The 20,293-nt window shown below is 38.5% G+C and overlaps 1 protein-coding gene across 8 annotated transcripts in view; it reads right to left on the reverse strand.

Moving 5' to 3' along the window:
• Window positions 1–987: 987 nt before the first annotated feature.
• The window catches only part of MBD5 (methyl-CpG binding domain protein 5), a 290,901-nt gene continuing 271,595 nt past the window's right edge, over window positions 988–20,293 (reverse strand). For all 8 annotated transcript variants that reach the window (XM_019480375.2, XM_019480376.2, XM_019480374.2 and 5 more), the window contains 2 exons: window positions 5,911–5,986; window positions 988–3,609 (listed from right to left, as the gene is read on the reverse strand). In XM_019480375.2, coding sequence (XP_019335920.1) covers window positions 3,538–3,609; window positions 5,911–5,986 — 148 coding nt within the window. In that variant the 3' untranslated portion in view covers window positions 988–3,537. The remainder of the gene's footprint in view (window positions 3,610–5,910; window positions 5,987–20,293) is intronic.

Consider the following 20,293-nt stretch of genomic DNA (forward strand, 5'->3'; position numbering starts at 1 on the left):
AAATTACAAAACTGATATTAAAAAAATTTCTAATTCTTAGTAAGACTAGAATGGGTTTCTTTTTTAAAAAATAGAAAAGCATTTTATGCTACTGCTCTTCTGGAATTCTCACATTACAACCCTACATAGCAAAATACAAACTGTAACTAAGAAAGGTAGTATGTCTAAGGTAATTCAGTCCACCATGAGCCCTCTAATACTTCTATACCAAACTCAGGGACTTCAAAATAATATTGCATTACTTATAAATCTTCTGCAAAACTGACTTAGCAAATAATTTAATATTTGATGTATTATTTTTGTTTTGTTTTTAAAAAAAACCCAGAACCTCAAACCTTAGACTGAGAGTATAGCAGACCTGGGACATCAGAGATGTGTTATTTTTACTATGTGGATATTATTTTCATGGCTGGTCCATCCAAGCAATAACTTTTAGTCAGAGTGGGAATACGAAGAAAATCCATTGAAATGAATGGAAATATTTTTCTTTAATGGTGTTCACAAAATGCGCCATGATAGAAAGAGGAATAATTCCTTTGATTTTATGTCATTTGGAAAAAAATCAACATGCCACAACCCACTTAAATAAAGCACAATAAATAAATAAATACATAAATAATATCGAGGATACTTTGCAGGTTACATCCTCAAAGAACCACGCAAAAATTAACTAATCTAATCAGATACTAATTTTTTGTGGGCCCACTTTACTCAGTCACTTAAAATTTGCATGCCAAATTAATGACAATAAAGTATCATTCCACTTTCCATAATGGGGTATTTTTCACCCTTTAAATATAGGAGTTCTCTCTTAAATTAGAAACTAGGCAAAAAGTATCTTTAAAATTTCTCATTTTAAGTCTTCTATTAGAAAAAATATAGATTTTTTAAACAAAAAATAATAATGATGAAAGAAGGGTTGGGCCTCCATCAAAAAAGTATATTATGCTTTAATGCAAAGAGAAAGAAATGGCTCTATGGGCAAAATTCAAGTATGAGTGACCAGTTTTTTAATTGTAAAGTAGGTGCAACATTTTTTAAAATGTTACAACACTGCATGACCTGTAATGCTCACAATATTTACATTAACTGCTTACATGAAACCATAAAAACTCTAAAAGAGAAAAAAATCTGTATGGACTGAAATAAACTACTCCTAGCACCCACATCAATGCCATTATTAACCAATGAAATCAAGTGCACAAAAATACTTTACATAGTCTACTAATGTAAAGTATACATTGGTGAGAAAGTACAAACCTAATTAGTTAAAATGCCAAAAAGAAGGATTGGTCAATACAAACTCAGTTTTAGGACAGAAAAGCAAAAGGTAAAAACCAAACTAAATATGAACACACACGCATACACACGCGCGCATACACGCACACACACACATGTATTTATGAATAAAAAACATCAGTATAGACAAAACAGCAGAAAAGCAGGCTGGTACGGAAAATGGACAACATTAACTCTTTAAACGTAACAAACACATCAACTTGTAACAAAAAAGTGTCAACTAAACTACACAAAAAATCACTTCACATGAGTTTGCATGTAGGACCATGGCAGGCCACCCTGCCATTACACGAAAGACAAATGAACCTACCCAGTAGAAGGAAGGGTTCCTGCCTCCAGGCCACTGTAGCTTAGTGTAGCTAATTGCATTCCATCAGGTTGGGGTGGGGGAAAAAAGGAATAAGAGCTGTCTGTATGAGACATGAAAAAGTAGATTAGCCCAGTGGTAGTGCTTTGTGCTGTGGCACAGGAGAGCTGAGTTTGGGGATGTCCTCAGGTCTCTGTCCTCTGGGTCAAAACCATGCCGGGCAGATAAAGGATTTTGGGCTAAGGGGAAAGTGAATGGTGAGAGGAAGAGTTACTCCTTGAACAAGTGCCAACTATCAGTTATCAGGAGAGTGGCAACATTATCAGCCCTACAGAATGCTGATTACTAACAGTCTTTGTAAATTTGCCACTTCAAGGAAAAAGTGTCAAAAAATGGTGGCTCCCAGATGAAGAGTTGGGAGTTAAGGGCTCCATCCTGGGACCAGGCATGGTGGGATAAGTTACTTTGGGTAGCCTGGAAGACGATGTGCACTGCTGCTGCCATCACCACCACCACCGAAAAAAGAACATTGAAATGCTGTTGCGCTACACTTCCTTTTAACCTTGTTTTTTTACAATGGCTCATAGTTTTAGATTTGAATATTTTTAGAGTATTGTTTTCTACATATGTTTCACATTGTTCACTTAATATAACATAAATAATTTGGTTAATAGATTTAACCTGCACATTTCAGCCACATTAATATATATAAGAATCTGTTAATGGTATAAATAATTCTTCTTAAATAAAATAAATCTGATATGTTACATAATACTGATAAAAATTATTGTTACTAATAATTTTGTAAGCCACCTTTAATATCTAGTTATTAATACTGTAAGATGGATGCTAACATTATTTTTTAGAAACACTGGAATAGGCCCTTTTATTTTACTGCAAAATCAAACTGTAATCAACCTTAACACTTATAATGATTTCAGAATCGAGCCATAGTCCCCATATACATAAAATGAATATTTAATTGATTAAACGTAAGCTAAGAAGCCTAAGGATTTTTTGAGGGTTTAAAGTTACTGATGATACAAATGGTTTAGTTTAGCAGGTGGCTATCAATCTTCAACTATAAAAATGGCTGACTAAAATATTCCATCTAAATTTTGTAATAAAATCTACAGCATTCTACTTTAAAACTTAAGTAAATAAAAATGCAACCAATAGTTGCAGCTTTTGAATTCTTAATTAGACCTGTGATCCCACATCCCTTTAGGAATCTGCAAGGTTGCACTCTCCTACAGAGACCTGAAATGGAGTACAGTACTTCCAGGCAAGGTTCATTCCAAACAGACAATATAAATGAACACTCAGTGGTGTGAAGTGTATGTCATAATTAAGGTATTACATAATCATGCCTTTTCTCTGCTGTTAAATACAAAAACAGCATCTTTTACATTATCATATAAAAGCATTTAGGCTGTATTTTTATTTATCACTTTACACTGGTAGTCTCTTGTATGTGTACTCAATAGAAACCAAAGAATTTTGTACACTATTTTTTTGTACAATAAAAGATAAAGTGTGCATTAGGTACGCTTGTACATGACAATATTGTACAATATTTACATTTCAGATATCACCATGAAATTCTGTATTATCTATATACACAATGAAAATTTCTCAGAAACATTTGGACTATTTCTTATAATCACAATTTTAGTATTATAGAAAAAAATCAGTAATCATCTGACATTGTTACTGTAACCTTTCAAGAATTCTGATTGGCTTATCCAGCAATAACTATCCCTCTTGATCAACAAAAATATTGTACCACTATTTCATTTAGCACCCTGTGATGGTGTCTATCTGTCTCAATATAAATATTGATATAATTACATCTATATCAATACCTATATAAAGATTTATGTGCATGTTCATTTTGATAAGTACTGGACCAGCAACAAAGACATTCAATGTTATCTAGAGATCTTCCTCCTCTTGGGTTTTGGGGGCTTCACCTGTCTGTCTCCCTGTGGGATTTGGTGGACCTAAAAAATAAGTATAATGAAAGGTTAGCATAGAGTACTAGGGAAAGGAACCTGCCAATGATAGATGAATTCAAGTATTTTTGACAAATTATTTGGCTAACTGGGTAATACAGCTCTTAGTGCTTGATTTTCATGTGAAGAACAGAATATTAAAACCCCAGGGGGTTGAACATTTATGCTATAGTCCGGATCGCTCAAGTCTCAGAAGAAAGGTACCAATTACATTAACTAAACAATAGTATACCAGGAACTGAACCACAAAGCATTAATAATATCAAGCTCTAGGAGGAAGGAGTTTATGAATATAGAGACAACAACAGAAAATCGAATATGGAAATGAATACAGACCAATACCTTTAACATGGACCTTACTTTTTAGGGATAGCTTATTTTTAGCTAGCTATTTTCACCAAAATATCAAGGACTATTATTACAATTTCAGGTTGAACAGTGGATTAATTAGCAAACGAGAATGTTTTTCATCATCTATTGTTTTCCATTCAATGTCTGTTATTTGTTCCAAGCTGAAAGCCAGGAGGAAAGATCATGACATAAAGCTCAAAACACATTTACAACCCAGCTACAAGAAATCAAATGCAAAAAGAATGTATTGCTGTCTTATATAGAATACCACCACCATCTGTTGGTAGAAATGAGGTTGTGTATTCTGAAATGCAATGAATAGATTAAGAAAATTACAAATCCTTGAATATTGTGAACACGTGTTTCTTTAAATTACCCCTTACATTTTTCAAGGCAGCTAGAATTTGTGTTATATTTACTGTGTGTTACTGCTAGTGTCAATTGCTTTGTACGTCAGTGTGTCCTATACACATCTATTAATATTTCTGTCTGAACAGTGTAAATTAAAAAAGCTTATTTCAAAAAAAGAAAAAGAATGTCATTGAGTTTGCAATAATTTTCTGGTCTTGTTATTCTGAATGATCAAAATATTTATGAAAAGAAAGCTCATCTTGATGAAGTTTTGTGACAAAACTAGTAAGATTGAACTAATGACTAATTCTGAGCTACAGCTAACACAGTGTTATTTTATGATACAAAATTTATGATACATCAGACTTGTCCGCGCAAAACAACCAGCCAGATGAGGAAACCGTATTACAGTATAATTAGCATAGTTGCCCCAATTCGTTTATAGCATGTAGCTGTTGTAATTAGGTTGCACATCAATATGAAATTTATTTGACAGGGGTACAATAAAAATTGTCCAGTTTATGAATTTTAACTGTGATGTAGTGAGGTTAGGAGGCAACTGTTCCTAACCAGACTCTCTAGTTTTGTTTTTATTTCTAGGGTAAATGGACATAGTTCTATAGCCATACCAACTGCAAAACTTCTATCGACTTTGATGAAAATTCAGTCTACTTTTTATGTTAAAAAAGAAAAGGGAAAATAATCAAGTGTCAATTTTCTCAGCCTCTCAAAGCAGGTAACTTGAGTTACTAAGCAGATTCTCTAATATTTCTAGTTGATTCTAAAATTAACTCTGAAGTCATGATCCTGCAAAGATGTTTGCACATGCTTAATTTTATATACTGCAAGCAGTTCCACTGAAGCCTTACCAGTTGTAAATAACAAGCATGTGCAAGGTCTTTTTAGGACTAAGGCTTGAGTACTCGAATCTTATAGCATTTGTAATTATCCAAAATATTTATTAGATTTTTTGGTATGTCTAATGTAGTGTAATATATTATATTTTTATTCACTTTTATATCTCATAGACAAGTAAAGAAATTATTTCAATGTTTTTTTTTACGTGAGGTGGATACAATTGTAAATGACAGATTTGTGATGTCTGTGTGACAAAACAGAAATGAAAACAAGAAATAATACAAGCACCAAATTTAAGTATTAAGGGTGTTCAACATATTTTTATGAGAATATCTTTAATTTCATATTCGATTAAGTTTATTCAGTGGTGAGTCACAATATAAACACCAATCATTTTAATATTGTTTCAACATCTTCCTACTCAAAACTGGAGGAGAAATGAGCAGGATCTTGCAATCCCTACTCCAACAAAAAATTAGGGAGCTCACTGTGAGGTAAAGTACTGTTCCAAATATTGGTAAAATTCATGTCTGATGTACACTGAGTACCTAACATTGTTTACAATCTAAGTGATATTTTAAACCTTTTCCAAAATTATGAAACAATAAGATGAACAGTAATACAAATGTTTTATTGAAAAACCATACTAAAAAAAACAATAAAATCCAGGGTTATACTGAAAAAGAACAAATGCAGTAAAAACTATTACTAAAAACCAAAGAGACTTACATTCCCAGACATTTTGTCTAGTTCGCTCATGGCCTCATGAATAGCAGCTTCTAAATGGTTATTTAGCTTCCCACTTCTAAGATTTAAAAGAGAGAGAGAGAGAGAGAGATTAATACTGTCAATGATTCCTTGTAACGGAAATATCCCATTTTAAAAGACTGTAGACAATAGAAACAAATGCATAGATAGGCCATATTCTACTAATTTCAATCAGTGCACAGAAATCTTTGGTGAAAAAAGATAAAGAGTACATGGTGTCCTTTTATGTGCTTTTAAAATAAAGTTGTGTGTTGTCATTTTACTCTATTATTAAATAAATAACTTTAATGAGTTAAACATTAGAAATTATAACTTCCAGACGAGATAACACATTTATAAACAACACACAACAGCACATCATTAATACGTCTTTATATGCTGCATTGGCTCTTTATGGTCATGCATGGTGTGCAATTTGAATTTACAGTAAAGTTAAAGATACACTTTCCACCCCAACCCCTTTGGTTTGGGAAAGAACAGCTCTATCATGATGGACTGAGAACAATCCACCAGAAAAACTGCACACCAGAAAAACTGCCATTCCCTTGGGGGAACAATTCAACTATTTTGGGCTTCTTCAAAGAATAGCAGAATATCTGACTTACCCTTAATACTGGATTGCCTTGACCTGCCTCATTTGGCATGCAAAGCTAGATTTATTCTGTAGCTGGAGGCTACGTTTGTAGGTCACAAGAAAAATGGAGGCTAACTTCCACCTGGACAATGACAGTGAGCATTCTGCAAGGTCATGCCTTCCCCAACCTATGCATTGAAGTTTAAATGTCTTTTCTAATTTTAACTAGCCACTGGAACATAAGTCCCATAGTCACTGTAAAACCTGGCAGTTGCTCACTGCCAACTAATTGTTTCAGTTCTTGATTATTATTCTTATTAAAACATGTTTTGAATTCAAACACTAGGCTCAGAGCTCTAGGTGGTATTTTTGTTGCTTCATGGCTGGCTCTCCAGAGAGCATCAACTCTTCAAAGAGTATTTCTAATCAAGTTATTAGAAGTCATATCCGTTATTATAATAGCCATCTTTTGTAGATTTATGCTTAAAAACAATATTAATCTGTCTTATTTTTCCTACCGACCAGAATAAATAAAATGGAAAACCCAGATACTGTACTTTGTGACCTACTTAAAGAAGTCAACATGAAAAAAATCAAATGGATTTGAGAGGTGAGATGTTGACTCCTACAGATAGGAAACAGATTATATGCCTAACTCAGCTAATTACATGTCCCCCATTATTGTTCTATGAGCAAATCACAATTTTTAAAACATTTATCTTCGCAATACTCCTGTGTGACAATATTCTGTTCCTTTCTAGAAGGAAAAGTAGGGCAAAGAGAGACTTAGCACAGTTGTTGAAGTTCACAAAAGAAAACTCTGGCAGAACAAGGAACAGAAACTGACTGTTACAAGGCCCAAAACTAGTGGCCAAATCAATGGGGCTATCAATCCTTTCCTTCACCCTCCCATTGCAGAGAACTCCACTTTTATAGTGCACAGTATTTAAAAGTTTAGTGTTCCACCATCCCTTTTAAAAAAGGGAAGGCATTTACACACCTGACAAATTCACCTGTGATTGAAAGCCCCATCCCCAACTAAGGATATTAATTGGGGGGTTCAAAAGGAAGACCGTCCAGACACCAACATGGAGATATTTATGAATAACACATTTTACACTAATCTCATCCATCTCAGCAAGCACATAGTGGGCTCAGTAATGATCAAAACCAGCTGATATATTCCGGATGGGGAGCTGTCTCCTATTCATTAGCTCACAGAAAACATTCCATAGCACATATGAACATCTTCCCTGAGCTATACCAAGGTTTGGACAAGTTGGAAAGTATAAAAATTCCCATTTTCTTTACTTTTATTTTATAGCATGCAATAGCATCTCTGGCACCTTATTAAGCAGAAAGAATGACATGGTTGCTACTTCAAAGAGCTTAAAATATACTGGGACTCCACTACATAAAAAGTTGGAGAAAAGTTAAGTTTTAACTAAATGTTTGATTTAAAATTGATTTGATTAAACCAGTGCAAAAAGCTATGTGGACAGTAAAAGTGATATAAAACTGGCTTATGTTGATTTAGCTCAAACTGATTAGGTACCAATTTAAGCTGTATTTAAGTAAATTGCTCTCATAACAAAACTGGTCTTTATGCAAGGTTTTGCACAGCTTTATTCAAATTGCTAAAAGAATCCCCATAGCCTGGGTGTCACTTGTGTAGACAATCCCTTAAATGAAATACAGTCAATATTTACGACAAACTATGAAGAAGGTTGTTCATTCTTGAATGGGCTGGGAGTTAAGATGTTGCTCTGACTGTGATACCTTTCTTGTGCATCTTCTGCCAAAAAGGGAAGTAAAATATGTGAACGTGTGAGCCTTTATATTCATTTCTTAATACGAAAATAGTTTTGAGGCGATGTTGCTGCCACATTGGAAACAACTGTTGTCGTTTTGTGTATTGCCCCAACTGTTGTCACTATGCACTGGTCCAATAAATGATGGGTCACCCACAAGAATTCTTGCCTCTAATATGTATTTTACTGTGCTTGCCAAGTAAATCACTGGACAGTTGAAGTGAGAATGCAATTGTGACGGGGGCCTCCCGGGGCCGAACTCGGTGGCCCGCCCGCCTGTCACCGTGACAGCAGGCCTACTTAGGGCCGAGCTCTTCACGGCCCGCCCACCTGTCTCTGGGCAACCGCCCGCTCATGTCGCCCGCCACGCCTTTGATGATAATGAGTTCAATTAAGATGATAATTAAGCGGGAGGCTGCTCTTCGACTGCCCCGATGGCCAGGGGCGCTCTGCGGCTCCAACCTCCCCTAATACCGCAGCCCAAGCCTCGCAGTTGGCATCATGGTGTTCTTCCTCACCGGCCCCCGCACTGGGCCCCAGAATCCTCCATGCAAGACCCCACTATGATATTCTCTACTCAGGTGGCCACTCCGCCGTCATCTGGGCTACCTCACCCACCCGAAGCCTTGTTCCCCTCTCGGGTGTGGTTCCCCTGGAACCTTCGGCTACCTAGCCCTGGCCCACCTCAAGGCCAGTCGGGACCCCAGGGCCCCGGCTCTTGGGCGTCCCTCGCGGTGGGCCCCTGGCCCTTTTGACCCTCACTGGTCCTGGCCCCAGCTTGGGCCAGTCGAGGGCACTCTCCCCTTCGGGCTGGGTCTCTCTAGCCACTCACTAACACTGGGCCTCACTGTGCCACTACTCCCTTCCTCCTAGGAGCAACCGCGGCACCTCGCCAACATCACTCCCACTCTCGGGGTCCGCCCTCTCTGGGCCCCTCACAAACACAGGCCCTCTCGGCCCTCATAACCCTGGCCCTCTCAGCCCTCATCCAACTCAGGGGTCACCCACCCGGTGGTGGTGGGAGCTAGGGGTTAAGGCACCCCGACCCGCCTTTCACCAGGGTGATCACTGGCCTGGCATTTCCTGGGGGCTCCCGCACCACTGAGAGCCCCACCAGACCACCCACTCCTGGCAGGGTCCAGTTTCAGGTCATGCCCAGGACCAGGAGCCTCCTGCCAACCCCTTGCAGCTCCCCCTTACCTCCGGGTCATACACAGCAGCCTTAAGGCCAGGCGATGTTGCTGCCTGACCTCCTGCAGCCAAACTGCCTGGTTTATATAGGCCCCAAAATGGCTGCCCTAATCAGGCACCTGGAGGCTGCCAGCTCCAGGCCCTTAAAGTGGCAGGAGCACCCTGTGCTCCGCCACACTCCTCCCCTCCTTAAATCACCGCCCCCTCTCTGGGGCCTCTCATCACCGCCCCCTCACACTGGGGCTCCCCATATTCGAGCCTCCGGTCTTATAGGCCCCACGTACTACCGACCTCCCAACTGGGCTCACCGTCCTGCTCTCTCCCTTCCCGAAGCTATCTTCCCCTCTCGGGTGTGGTTCCCCTGGAACCTTCGGCCTCTTGCCCTGGCCCACCTCAAGGCCAGTCAGGACCCCAGGCCCCCGGCTCTTGGCCATCCCTCGCGGTGGGCCCCCGGCCCTTTTGACCCTCACTGGTCCTGGCCCCAGCATGGGCCAGTCGAGGGGACTCTCCCCTTCGGGCTGCTACCGCAGGACCCTGCCCCCTTGAGGCCTATCATTGTGCTGGCCTTACCGGGCTCGATGTACCGCCCCTCTCGGGCTCCTCATCGGTGGCTCCCTTCCCACCCGGGGCCTCGCACCGGGGCTACGCAACCCACTGGTTGCAAGTGGCAGGAGCACCCTGTGCTCTGCCACAGCAATAATTGGAAAGGCAGCATCAGACAGGAGTGTTCATTTTCAATGATATGATCTTGCATTCATAGTAGAAACCTACTACATAGCAAGTCTAAGGTTTCCAAATCATGTGTTCTTTCAAACTGGCTCAGAAAGCCAGGGTTTGAATGAAAGGGCGGCAGTTAACTGTTTTCTTGCCCTAGAAATCAGGCACCATATGAAGACACTGGAGTTGAGACTGGATCAAAGGCAGGCTGTCAGCAACAGGCTAATTCTTAGACATTTCTACCCAACATACCATTCATTTCAGCAGAAATTCCTAGAGAGGTAATAACATGTTTTCTTTCTAGAAAGCAGATGAACACAGGAAAATGTTTTACAGGTAACTACGCAAATTTGTCTGATAGCTAGTAACAGGCATATGTTATATCTTGTTCAGTCTGCTTCTGCCTGAAAGTCTGGATGATACCTTGGGGGAAAAGTGCTCAACAAATAAGTACCATTCAATTTTAACATGCATTTCTTTTGAAAGATTGTTTTGTTGTTAGTTACTTTGTTAAATTAATTCTAAAATAAATGCCGTGATTCACTTCAGTAAATGAAAAAAAAAATCAAATCAATGATAAAAACAAACCATTCTGATGTACACTAATATCTATTAAAAGTGTCTGACCTGTTAAAAACTAAAATCACATAATAACAAACAATCACACAATCAATATAAATTCATAAATTATACAAATTTCTCATGCTGAAGACCTTATTAAATAAAAAACATCTACATTTTGGGAGCTCATTTTAGGTTACTTCCTTCCCAAACTGAAAGGCAAAAACCATTACACACTCTGGGGCTATCAAGATTAAAAAATGGGGACAATACTCCTCCTTGTTTTTGCATGCTGCCAGGCTACGAGCTCCCAGCTGTCTAATAAGTCAGAGGATATAATGGTTGTACAAAGACATTAGCTCAGTAAAGTACCAGATACTCAGACTACTAAGGGCTCTAAGTATTGAAACACAATCTTTATATTCACTGTGTTCCTACATGTATTCACAAAGGGAATGCTAGGCAAATCATTCTCCTGCCTCTACCAATCTGATAAAACTGTCAAATTTTGCTCTAAGAGTGATAGACCAACCTTTTGGGTAGTTCATATGAAAGTATACTGTATTAGTCTAACATCAACATATATAAAAGCTCCTGAATCCAGGCTGTCAAGTCAGCAAGCAAGACACTTGACTAAAAATTGGAAAAAAAATTTAAATGATAATTTTAGCTTGACCAAATTATTTCCTCTCATAAAAGCTTCTGACTCTGCAGATGACAGAACAATTAGTTTGTATCTAGAGAGTCCTCCTGATATGTTAAAAACCAGAATAAAGTTTTGAAGTTGAAAAGTTCTCAATTACTTCATGGATAAGATAAACAGTTTTCAAATTGGATTGACTGCAGTCTGGTGTTCGGAGTATGTTGATAAAAAGCAAATGCAGTAAATATATCAGGGGAGTTTCAGCTTAATTTGTTAAACAGTGTTCTGGATATGTTGGAAAAATTTCCATACACTCAATTACCTGCATCTTACACATATATTCTTTCTCTCCTTGTTATCTCACTGTGTGGTAGAGTTTGTGTATTGGATGAGAGTGAGTTTGTTGATATGATCTACATAATGGTTGAAGAGATGGTAATAAAAAGGAGAAAGAATAAGGGATAACATCTTCCCCTTCCTTCATTAAAAGTTTTGATGCAGGAACTCCTGCATCATCAAGCCTCATCAGCAGTGATCAGCACACTTTCAAACAGCATGTAGTTAGAGAAACAGACTGCTCCTTTGTCTGCTTATTTAAGAGTGTCAACAGTAGGGCACAAATGCATGTATGCATGTATGCACTGCCATGGCATGCCATACATTGTTAGTGCAGTTAGATATGCCACCATAATTCACAGGAGAAATTCAGAGATTTCAAATAGACTCTATGTTGCTAAAAACATTCTGTCCTCCCCTGGCCTGAGTTCTTTGCAACAGAAGAATTGAGGTCTTTTTTTTTTTTTTTAAGTTAAAAATAAGTAAAAATTAAGAGCTGGTCTTTTCTGAAGGGTGCCTTAAGTCTAGTGAGGGGTGCCTTGAGTCTAAAAAGGTTAAGAATCACGGATATAAAACATCTAATTTTCCAGAAGTAGCACTTGCTTCTTATCTTCTTATTGCTGCAACTTGAGAAGTTTCTTAGGGTGCCTGGAGACAAGCTGGGACACAACATGTTGGAACAGACTGCTGGAGCATGGTAATTATCATGCTCCAGCCAGCCTCCGTGCCTCATGCATCAGCATCCCTGTGCTCAAAATGGCAGCGTGGGCACTTTAAAGCTCATTTGATGAGCTTTAGATAAAGCGCCCTGCTGCCATTTTGAATACACTGATACATACCGCTGATACATGAGATGCTCCAGGTGCTTTAATTAGAGCATGTGTAAAAATGCCCTTCGTGTCCCTAGAGCCTTTGCTTTGAGAAAGAGACTCCTCCCCCATCAGCCTGTACTGTTGTGGATTACTCTTTTGCTGCCATATTCAGAATCTGAAGGCAGCATGTTCTTAATGGAGAGTTTTTATATTGCTTCTTCTCCTGTAGAGACCCCTCTCTATCTTTTGGGCCCAGTGTAATGTTAATGTATTTGAGAATTGTGTTGAGACAATCTGAGACTATAGTGAGGATATAGATTGTAGGGGAGGTTTAGGAATATGAGTCCATTTAGTTTTGATCTTGTTATGAACCTGATGGTGTTGTACACATTTAGGTAAGCGTATTTGATAAACCAACCAACCAAAAGTGCTTACACAAGATATGACAGATGGTGATCAAATAACAAAACCCAGTCACCTGCAATGGCTTTATAATCCTGTGCATCCTATTATACCCAATTTAGGGAGCTTCTAGGAGGAGAATTTGAAAAGATGCAGGCAAATGAAGTGGGTGATAGGAAGAACGAACAGGCAGAGAAAGTATTCTTTCTGTTTAGCTCTTTCCATCAATGTGGTAACTCCAAAAGCATCAGTTTAAAAGCTCTATATTGAAGTACAGAGTAGAGATATGGAGAAATTTGCACTGCTGTTGTTTATGTTAAACGTGTTATTTATATAAATGGTGCTTTTCTGTACCCACAAACTGTCTTCAAAGACTTGTATCATTTGAGGAGGATTCATATTCCCTTAATAAATGACAAAGGGAGGGAGAAAAAAAAATCCACAACTAGCAAAAGTATTTCAGATTCAGCTGTACTCATTTTGGCTTATCTTCTATATAACTACATGCCTGAAGGGAAACTTGCTGATGAATGACCCAATCTTTAAGGCAGATCTATAAAAATATCTTACTACTTGTGAGGCATCTTCACATCCTGACTGGCCTTCCAGGTCAAGCGGCACAAACAAAGTACCTCTTCAGAGGTACCCTGGTTAAGCCATACTACATAAATGGACTAAAACAGTCAGTAATCTTAGGTGGAATATATAGCTCAAGTATAAACCTTCACTAATAATTTGAATTAATAGTTCTGTTTTAAAGTTATGTATCTTAAACAACTGCTTACCTTGGCATCTCCTATATAATAAGACAAATAAAAAAAAACCTAGTTGTTAACCCAAATAACTTGCAGAACAAGGAGATAAACAACTAGATAAAATTCATAAGGGAAAAAGGGAAACAACCTACAATTTTAACTCTCTTTTCACTCTCTTCTACATAGTGTGACAGGGGCAAGCCCGGGGACGAGTTTCAAGTTGGCCCACCCACCTGCCTCTATGGGGCAGTCTGCCCAGTCTTGCCTGCCATGACTTTGCTGTTCCCATAACTGGTGGAAAATTCATGCCATTACAGGCACTGAGCGGTTCCCATAGGCCTTGGGGCTTTATCCGGATCATGCTGTGGGTGGAAGACATGCAGTCTCTTGGGCTTCTTCTGCAACCCTCACCTGGGTAGTGGCCAGCCAAGTTCCCAACCTGGGCCAAGCTTGCCCTGGCTCTGCTCAGGGCAACTCTACATAAACATACACAAATACACACTGGGCCCCTGGCCTCACATACTGGGCTCTCAGCCCTCAGTTCCCTCTCACTGGGGCTCCACACTGCCCCCTCACTGGGGGCGAACTCTATGGCCCTTCATGGGCTGGGGTCTTATACCCCCAGGGGTTCAAGTGCCTTTCCCTCAGCATGCCTGGCCCCATAGTTTTTATATTCTCCACTATACAGTGGGGGCTGAGGTTTTAAAGAGCCCCTACCTGCCTTTCACCGGAGAGGTAACTGGCCTGGTATTTCCTGGGGGCTCCCATGCCTCTAGGAGCCTCACCAGGCCACCCTTCCCCGACAGGGTGAAGTTTCAAGTCGTACCCAGGACCAGGAGCCTCCAAACCATCCCCTGTAGCTCCTACCCTTACCTCCAAGGTGTTCCAGGAACAGCTCAACCCAATGTTGCCTCCCTGGCTGCTCCACCCAGACTACTGTGTTTCTGGCCTAAGTCTGAAAATGGCTGCTGCAATTAGCCACCTGGCAGTTGCCTGCTCCAGCCCTTAGAGGCATGGAGCACTAGAGCTGCTCCGTCACACACAGCAGGAACACAGCAAAATTCAGAAGTATGCAAATGAGTTCAGACTCATAACCATGAATTGGACAGCATGAAAGAATGTCCAGAAGCATTTATACGAGAATAGGGTCAGGGTGAAGTTGATGGTGGGAACTTTAGTTCATCAGAGGACGAAAGATATGATACAAAATGACACATACTTCAATCAAGAGAGGGGATGAATTATATTGATATTGGAATGTAATGGAATGAGAAGTAAACTTAAAAATTCCATCTGCCAGAAAGATACAACTAAGACTGATAAACTTCAGTGTTACTAAATTCAGTAGTAAATGTGACATCTGACTGTTATGCCTGCAGAACGTGGCCATGAACTTTGGAGCTTTAGGATACGACACAGGACTGAACCTGAGAAAACATATTCTTTATGAGCATATCTCTATGCATAATTTACATGTTAAAACATGAATTTGTTTTATTCCATTTGTATCAGCTGCACAGGGGTCAGCCTACCTGATTAATACATTACTGCATTTGAGAAGTCATAGCATATGTGATTCCTGCATTTCTCTAATTATACTGGTGTATGACTTTGACAGATATTCCAGCCAAAACATCCTGACAGAAAGGTTATATAAAAATAAATATTCAGAGAAATACTGTATTGCTGGATGTGATAAATTAAATGTGATAAACATGTTATATAGACTATTCAAAGTTCCAACATTAAAGTTCAGGAAATTTCTATTTTCTTTTTTATTGTTTAACCTCACAACAAATGTGACTATTGATGTACTTATCTGGAGAGAAACAGATAAAAAACTGTCTTAAGCAGAGAAGTAGAACAAAGATTCATTGGAGATATTAAGTCTCAGGGCCAGAAAATAGCAGAATATTTTGGAATGGGTATAAATGCAAAACTATCAGATTTGCCCTTGGAAAGGTCATTCACAACTGTGATTTCAGAATAAATATTAGTATATTTTGAAACTAATAAATCAGATATCTGTATTTTAGATGTAATTTTAAATGTAAACAACCAATTAGTGGTGCAATGCTAGGAACTGTTACTCATACGAACAGTCCTACTGATGACAAGGATTTGCAGGAGCAGGTGCTAGCATTATTGGATTGTTGTGTATATTAGAAATAAGCGTCTGATTTCAAGCTACTTAAATCTCCATAGATCATAAGATAGATTTGTCAACAATAAGCATATTTATGTTATTCTGAAATTACTTCCACTTATTCAGACCATCCCATTTGTTTCATGTATCATAGAATCATAGAAGTAGGGTCGGAAGGGACCTTGTAGATCTTTCTAAAGTAAAATAGGGCTAATCTTGCTAAAGTAAAATAGGGCAGGCAGACATGTAGTATTAAATCCTTCTCAACATTTATAGTTTTAACACGTAAGTATTAATTTCATTAAACCTATAGGGTATCTTCATCATCCCCACTAAATATAGAAATTGGACATGGACTAAACATAGACATTGGATTTTTGATACATTATAATCTGCCTGGCAACTGACTCCCCAGCCCAGCCACTGGCTTCTTTACTTTTCATTCCATCCAGGAAGAGCACACACCAACTGCTGAAACTTCCTTAGCCTGACAAAGGGTTTTTGAACTCGAAAGCTTGCTCAATAACTATTCTCCAACTATTTGGGTTGGTCTAATAAAAGATATCAAATTCACCCAAGGAACCTTGGCTGCCTGTGTCCTTAGACCAACACGGCTACAACCTACACATCATCCCCACTAAAGCATCTTTAATTTTAATGTGATTATGTATTCCCACAATAAAGAATTTATATATGGCTTTACCCTGCAAGTAAAGGCAGCATGATGCAAATGTTTAGATGCCTAGCCCCTCCCAAAAAAAGTGGTATAAACTGGGCATACAGTATATTTTTACTACTTAAAACGTTCTGTAATCAAGTTTAATATTACACTCTTTGAATTTATGCTTATTTATGAAATTAACAGCATAGAAGCATGAAATAGAACAAGGACTGAAGAAATAATCAGTTCCCCAAATATCAGTAATTTTGAAGTGATTCCAACGTTTTTGTTGATTGGAATATTAAAGCTGCAATTCTTCCTTTATAAAAATGCATTTTTCATCAACATAACATGAAACACAAAACTGGGTAATGATTTCTATTATTTCAGGTTTTCATGATGATTATCATCTTATCAAGACAATAATCAAGAGAAACACCATAAGCAATTTAAAATATTCAAAACAAATTATATAATTTAACTTTTTTCAATACCCATTTAAACACACAATTTTACTATTTAAAAAAAATTAAATAACTAAACTTAAATCATAATAGACCAAAATCATTATTATTAGGCAGTATGACCAGTTGCACATATATAAAATGAAAAAAGACAAAGCCATATTTACTCAGATATGAGATGACCTCCCAATAATAACATTCTATTTATGGAAAATTTATAAAATGATTATAATTTTCCAGGTACAGGATCTAATAATTGGAGGTATGTGTTGAATTTGTCCCCCTCCCAGTGCTGCAACAGATTTGTGCTTGAACCCTCCAAAAATCTACCTCCTGCAGCCCCTTCTTCCCATGTGCTCTCCCTGAGCACATGGAAACAAGAAGCACATTTGAAAAAAAACTGACCTTGAAATAGAGCAATTTGCAAATTGTGCCCACAGACTTAATCTAGCCAGAGTTGATGCATTTTACCTTTTTTAAAAATCTGCTGCAAGTTTTAGCACAGGTACTCCATAAACGCACTTTTAAGAAGCAATTCAGTATTTACTTATATAGTACAAATTTTTTTTTCAAAAATATTTATTTCTACATGTAAAAAAAAATCTATATATTTATATAACTGTATATATAACTGTACCTCTAACAACCCATCAAGTGACTTGACAGACCAAAACATACTTTGACAGTACTTTAATACTTTAATTATTTTAGTCTCATTCCAAAGTTCGCACTGCATACCTGGGCACCCACATGCCCATAACCATTCCAGTACTTTCACTTGTCATATTCGTCGTTGTCATTGCTATCCTCACCACTGTCCTCCTTGTTGTTCTCTTTGGAGGGTTTGCCTCTGAAAAGTCTATGCCAGTCCTCTATCGTCCATATGAGGTCTGCCACCTCTTTCCTGTCATCCTCTTCTGTCTTCCTGTAGAACCAGTACATTTCACGCAGCCCCATTTTAATACAGTCCTCAACTGTGGGGTCTGACTGACTGTTTATGAGCAGGTTCCTGGCCTTCCACAGGGCATACAAAGGTGTGGAAGAAAGTACGTGCACTCCTCCTGGTGGTGACAGGTTTCAGAACCCTGACCAGAGAAGCGTTCCTCTAGGGGCACTTGACTAAACAGCAAGGGGCTCTGACAGCTCTCTTTGACCAGTTCATCTCCCACTTCAGGTATGCTCTGTGAAAGGCCAGGAACTTGCTCACAAACAGGCACTCAGACACTACTGGTTGAGGACTGTATTAAAATGGGGCTGAGTGAAATGTACTGGTACTACAGGAAGACAGACGAGGATGATGGGAAAGAGATGACAGATCTCATATGGAAAAGAGGGGACTGGTATAGATGTTTCAGAGGCAATCCCTCCAAAGGGAACAACAAGGAGGACAATGGTGAGGACAATGACAACAATGAGGAGCGGATAGCAGGTGCGTTGAGTGAACTGTGTAAAGGGACTAATATAGTTTAAATGTTAAAGGTTGTTTTGGGTCTGTCAAGTGAACCACACTGGTCACGACAGGTTGTTAGAGGTAGTTACACACACACACACACACACGTATCTTTGTTAAAAAAAACCCAAAAAACAGCACATTTGCTCAATATGGGTCATGTACTTTATATTCATGCTTAGTGCTGGCTGCATTTGATCAACTTCATAGTTGGTTTCCATTACTGAGAACATGCAGCTTTTAGTAGCAGCTCAAAGATAGACAATGTATTTAGTGCAGTTTGCTTGTATGCAAATGTATAAATTTGTATGTGAATGTAAAATGAGGGGCTTTTATATTTCACTGGGGGGGAAAAACCTGGTCTTCGCTTGAGAAAATATGGTAGTATGAATTACAATTCTAAAAGGCCTGTTGTCATGCTCATTATAATATTAAGATACTGGTGACAATCAGAAGTTGAAAAGATTATTAGATATCTGTTTTAAAGTTACCATCAACAATCTATCTGGTCGTTCTCAGAATAATTTCAGTTTGTGAACTTAAAATCAGGCACATAAAACCCATTTAATTCATATTCCTATTTGAATATTAACATATGGATGTCTTAGTTATCTTTATAATTCATTAAAATTACTAAGCTTGTGCTTATATTAAATATTGTTCTTCAAGATGCCTAAAATTACATCCACCTTTGAAAAGCTATGTAATACTGCATTAATAGCTTCAGTTTACTTTAATTTGACAACAGAGAAAATGAACTATAATTATAGAGCACATTACTGGTCTACTGGTGAGGTACAGCCTTCTAATGCAAACAGTGATCTACCTACAACTCTTAGAGAATGTTGCAAAACAGAACAAAAATCAACTGTGGTATATTTGTGAAGAGACTTTTTCAGTAATAATGTTGCAATTTTTTACTTATGCAATATTAAGAAATATAAAGTTGATATTTCACCCTACAATTATAATCTGGCCATGTTAGTTAAACAACTTAATCATATTATAAGCAGGACCAGTAGCACCACCTATTATGTCTCGTACTTTCCATTATATCTTATTTCAGCTGAAATTTTCCATTCTGAGAATCTGCTTCAGGCTGATTTCCCCCCCAAAATTTTCAACCAAAATACTTAAGCTGTTTCAGAGGAAAAGACTAGGGAAAAAATACATACTTTAACCATGTTAAAGAATTATAGTATTTGAAAATCTTTCATGCCTCTATGCTTTGTAGTAGGGGCTTGACATGTGGAAGACGACAGCCTTTGTCTCAGGAACGTGACTTCTGCTGTCTCCAAGAAAAGCAATGAAAAGTTGCCACTGCTACATGCCTTTCAAAAATTGCAGCATGAAGGATTTTTTTTTGCGCTTAGTAGCTAAAATTTGGGAAGATTCTGTACATGCTCCAGGCCAGAACATAAGAGGACTTTCCTTGTAATTGCTTCTCTGGGCTGCTGTCGACTGTATTGGGACTCCAGGCACTGGAACTCAAAGACTCTATGCTCTAAATGCTGCCCTTGCTGCACCTAGCCAGTGTGGATGGGGAAACTACTTGATGCAAATACAGAGGAGTTAAGAAACAGTCTGGGAACTGGGTGGGAGAGGGGGGAAAGGGTGAGTAGGGTTCTTGAAGGAACCTTTCTGAGTAGAAGGTAAAGCTCAGGAAAGAAAGAAACAGACTCTTGTAAATTGGGAACCAGAAGGTGGAAAACTGAATTAAATTGTTTGAAATTATATGAGGGTGGGAAATTTGATTGGTGACCAGTGGGCAATGGTTCAAAAGGAGAAAGAGCTCTGATAAGGAGCCAATCTGCAAGGGGA

Source organism: Alligator mississippiensis, chromosome 4 (assembly GCF_030867095.1).
Source record: "Alligator mississippiensis isolate rAllMis1 chromosome 4, rAllMis1, whole genome shotgun sequence".
Lineage (NCBI taxonomy): Eukaryota > Metazoa > Chordata > Crocodylia > Alligatoridae > Alligator > Alligator mississippiensis.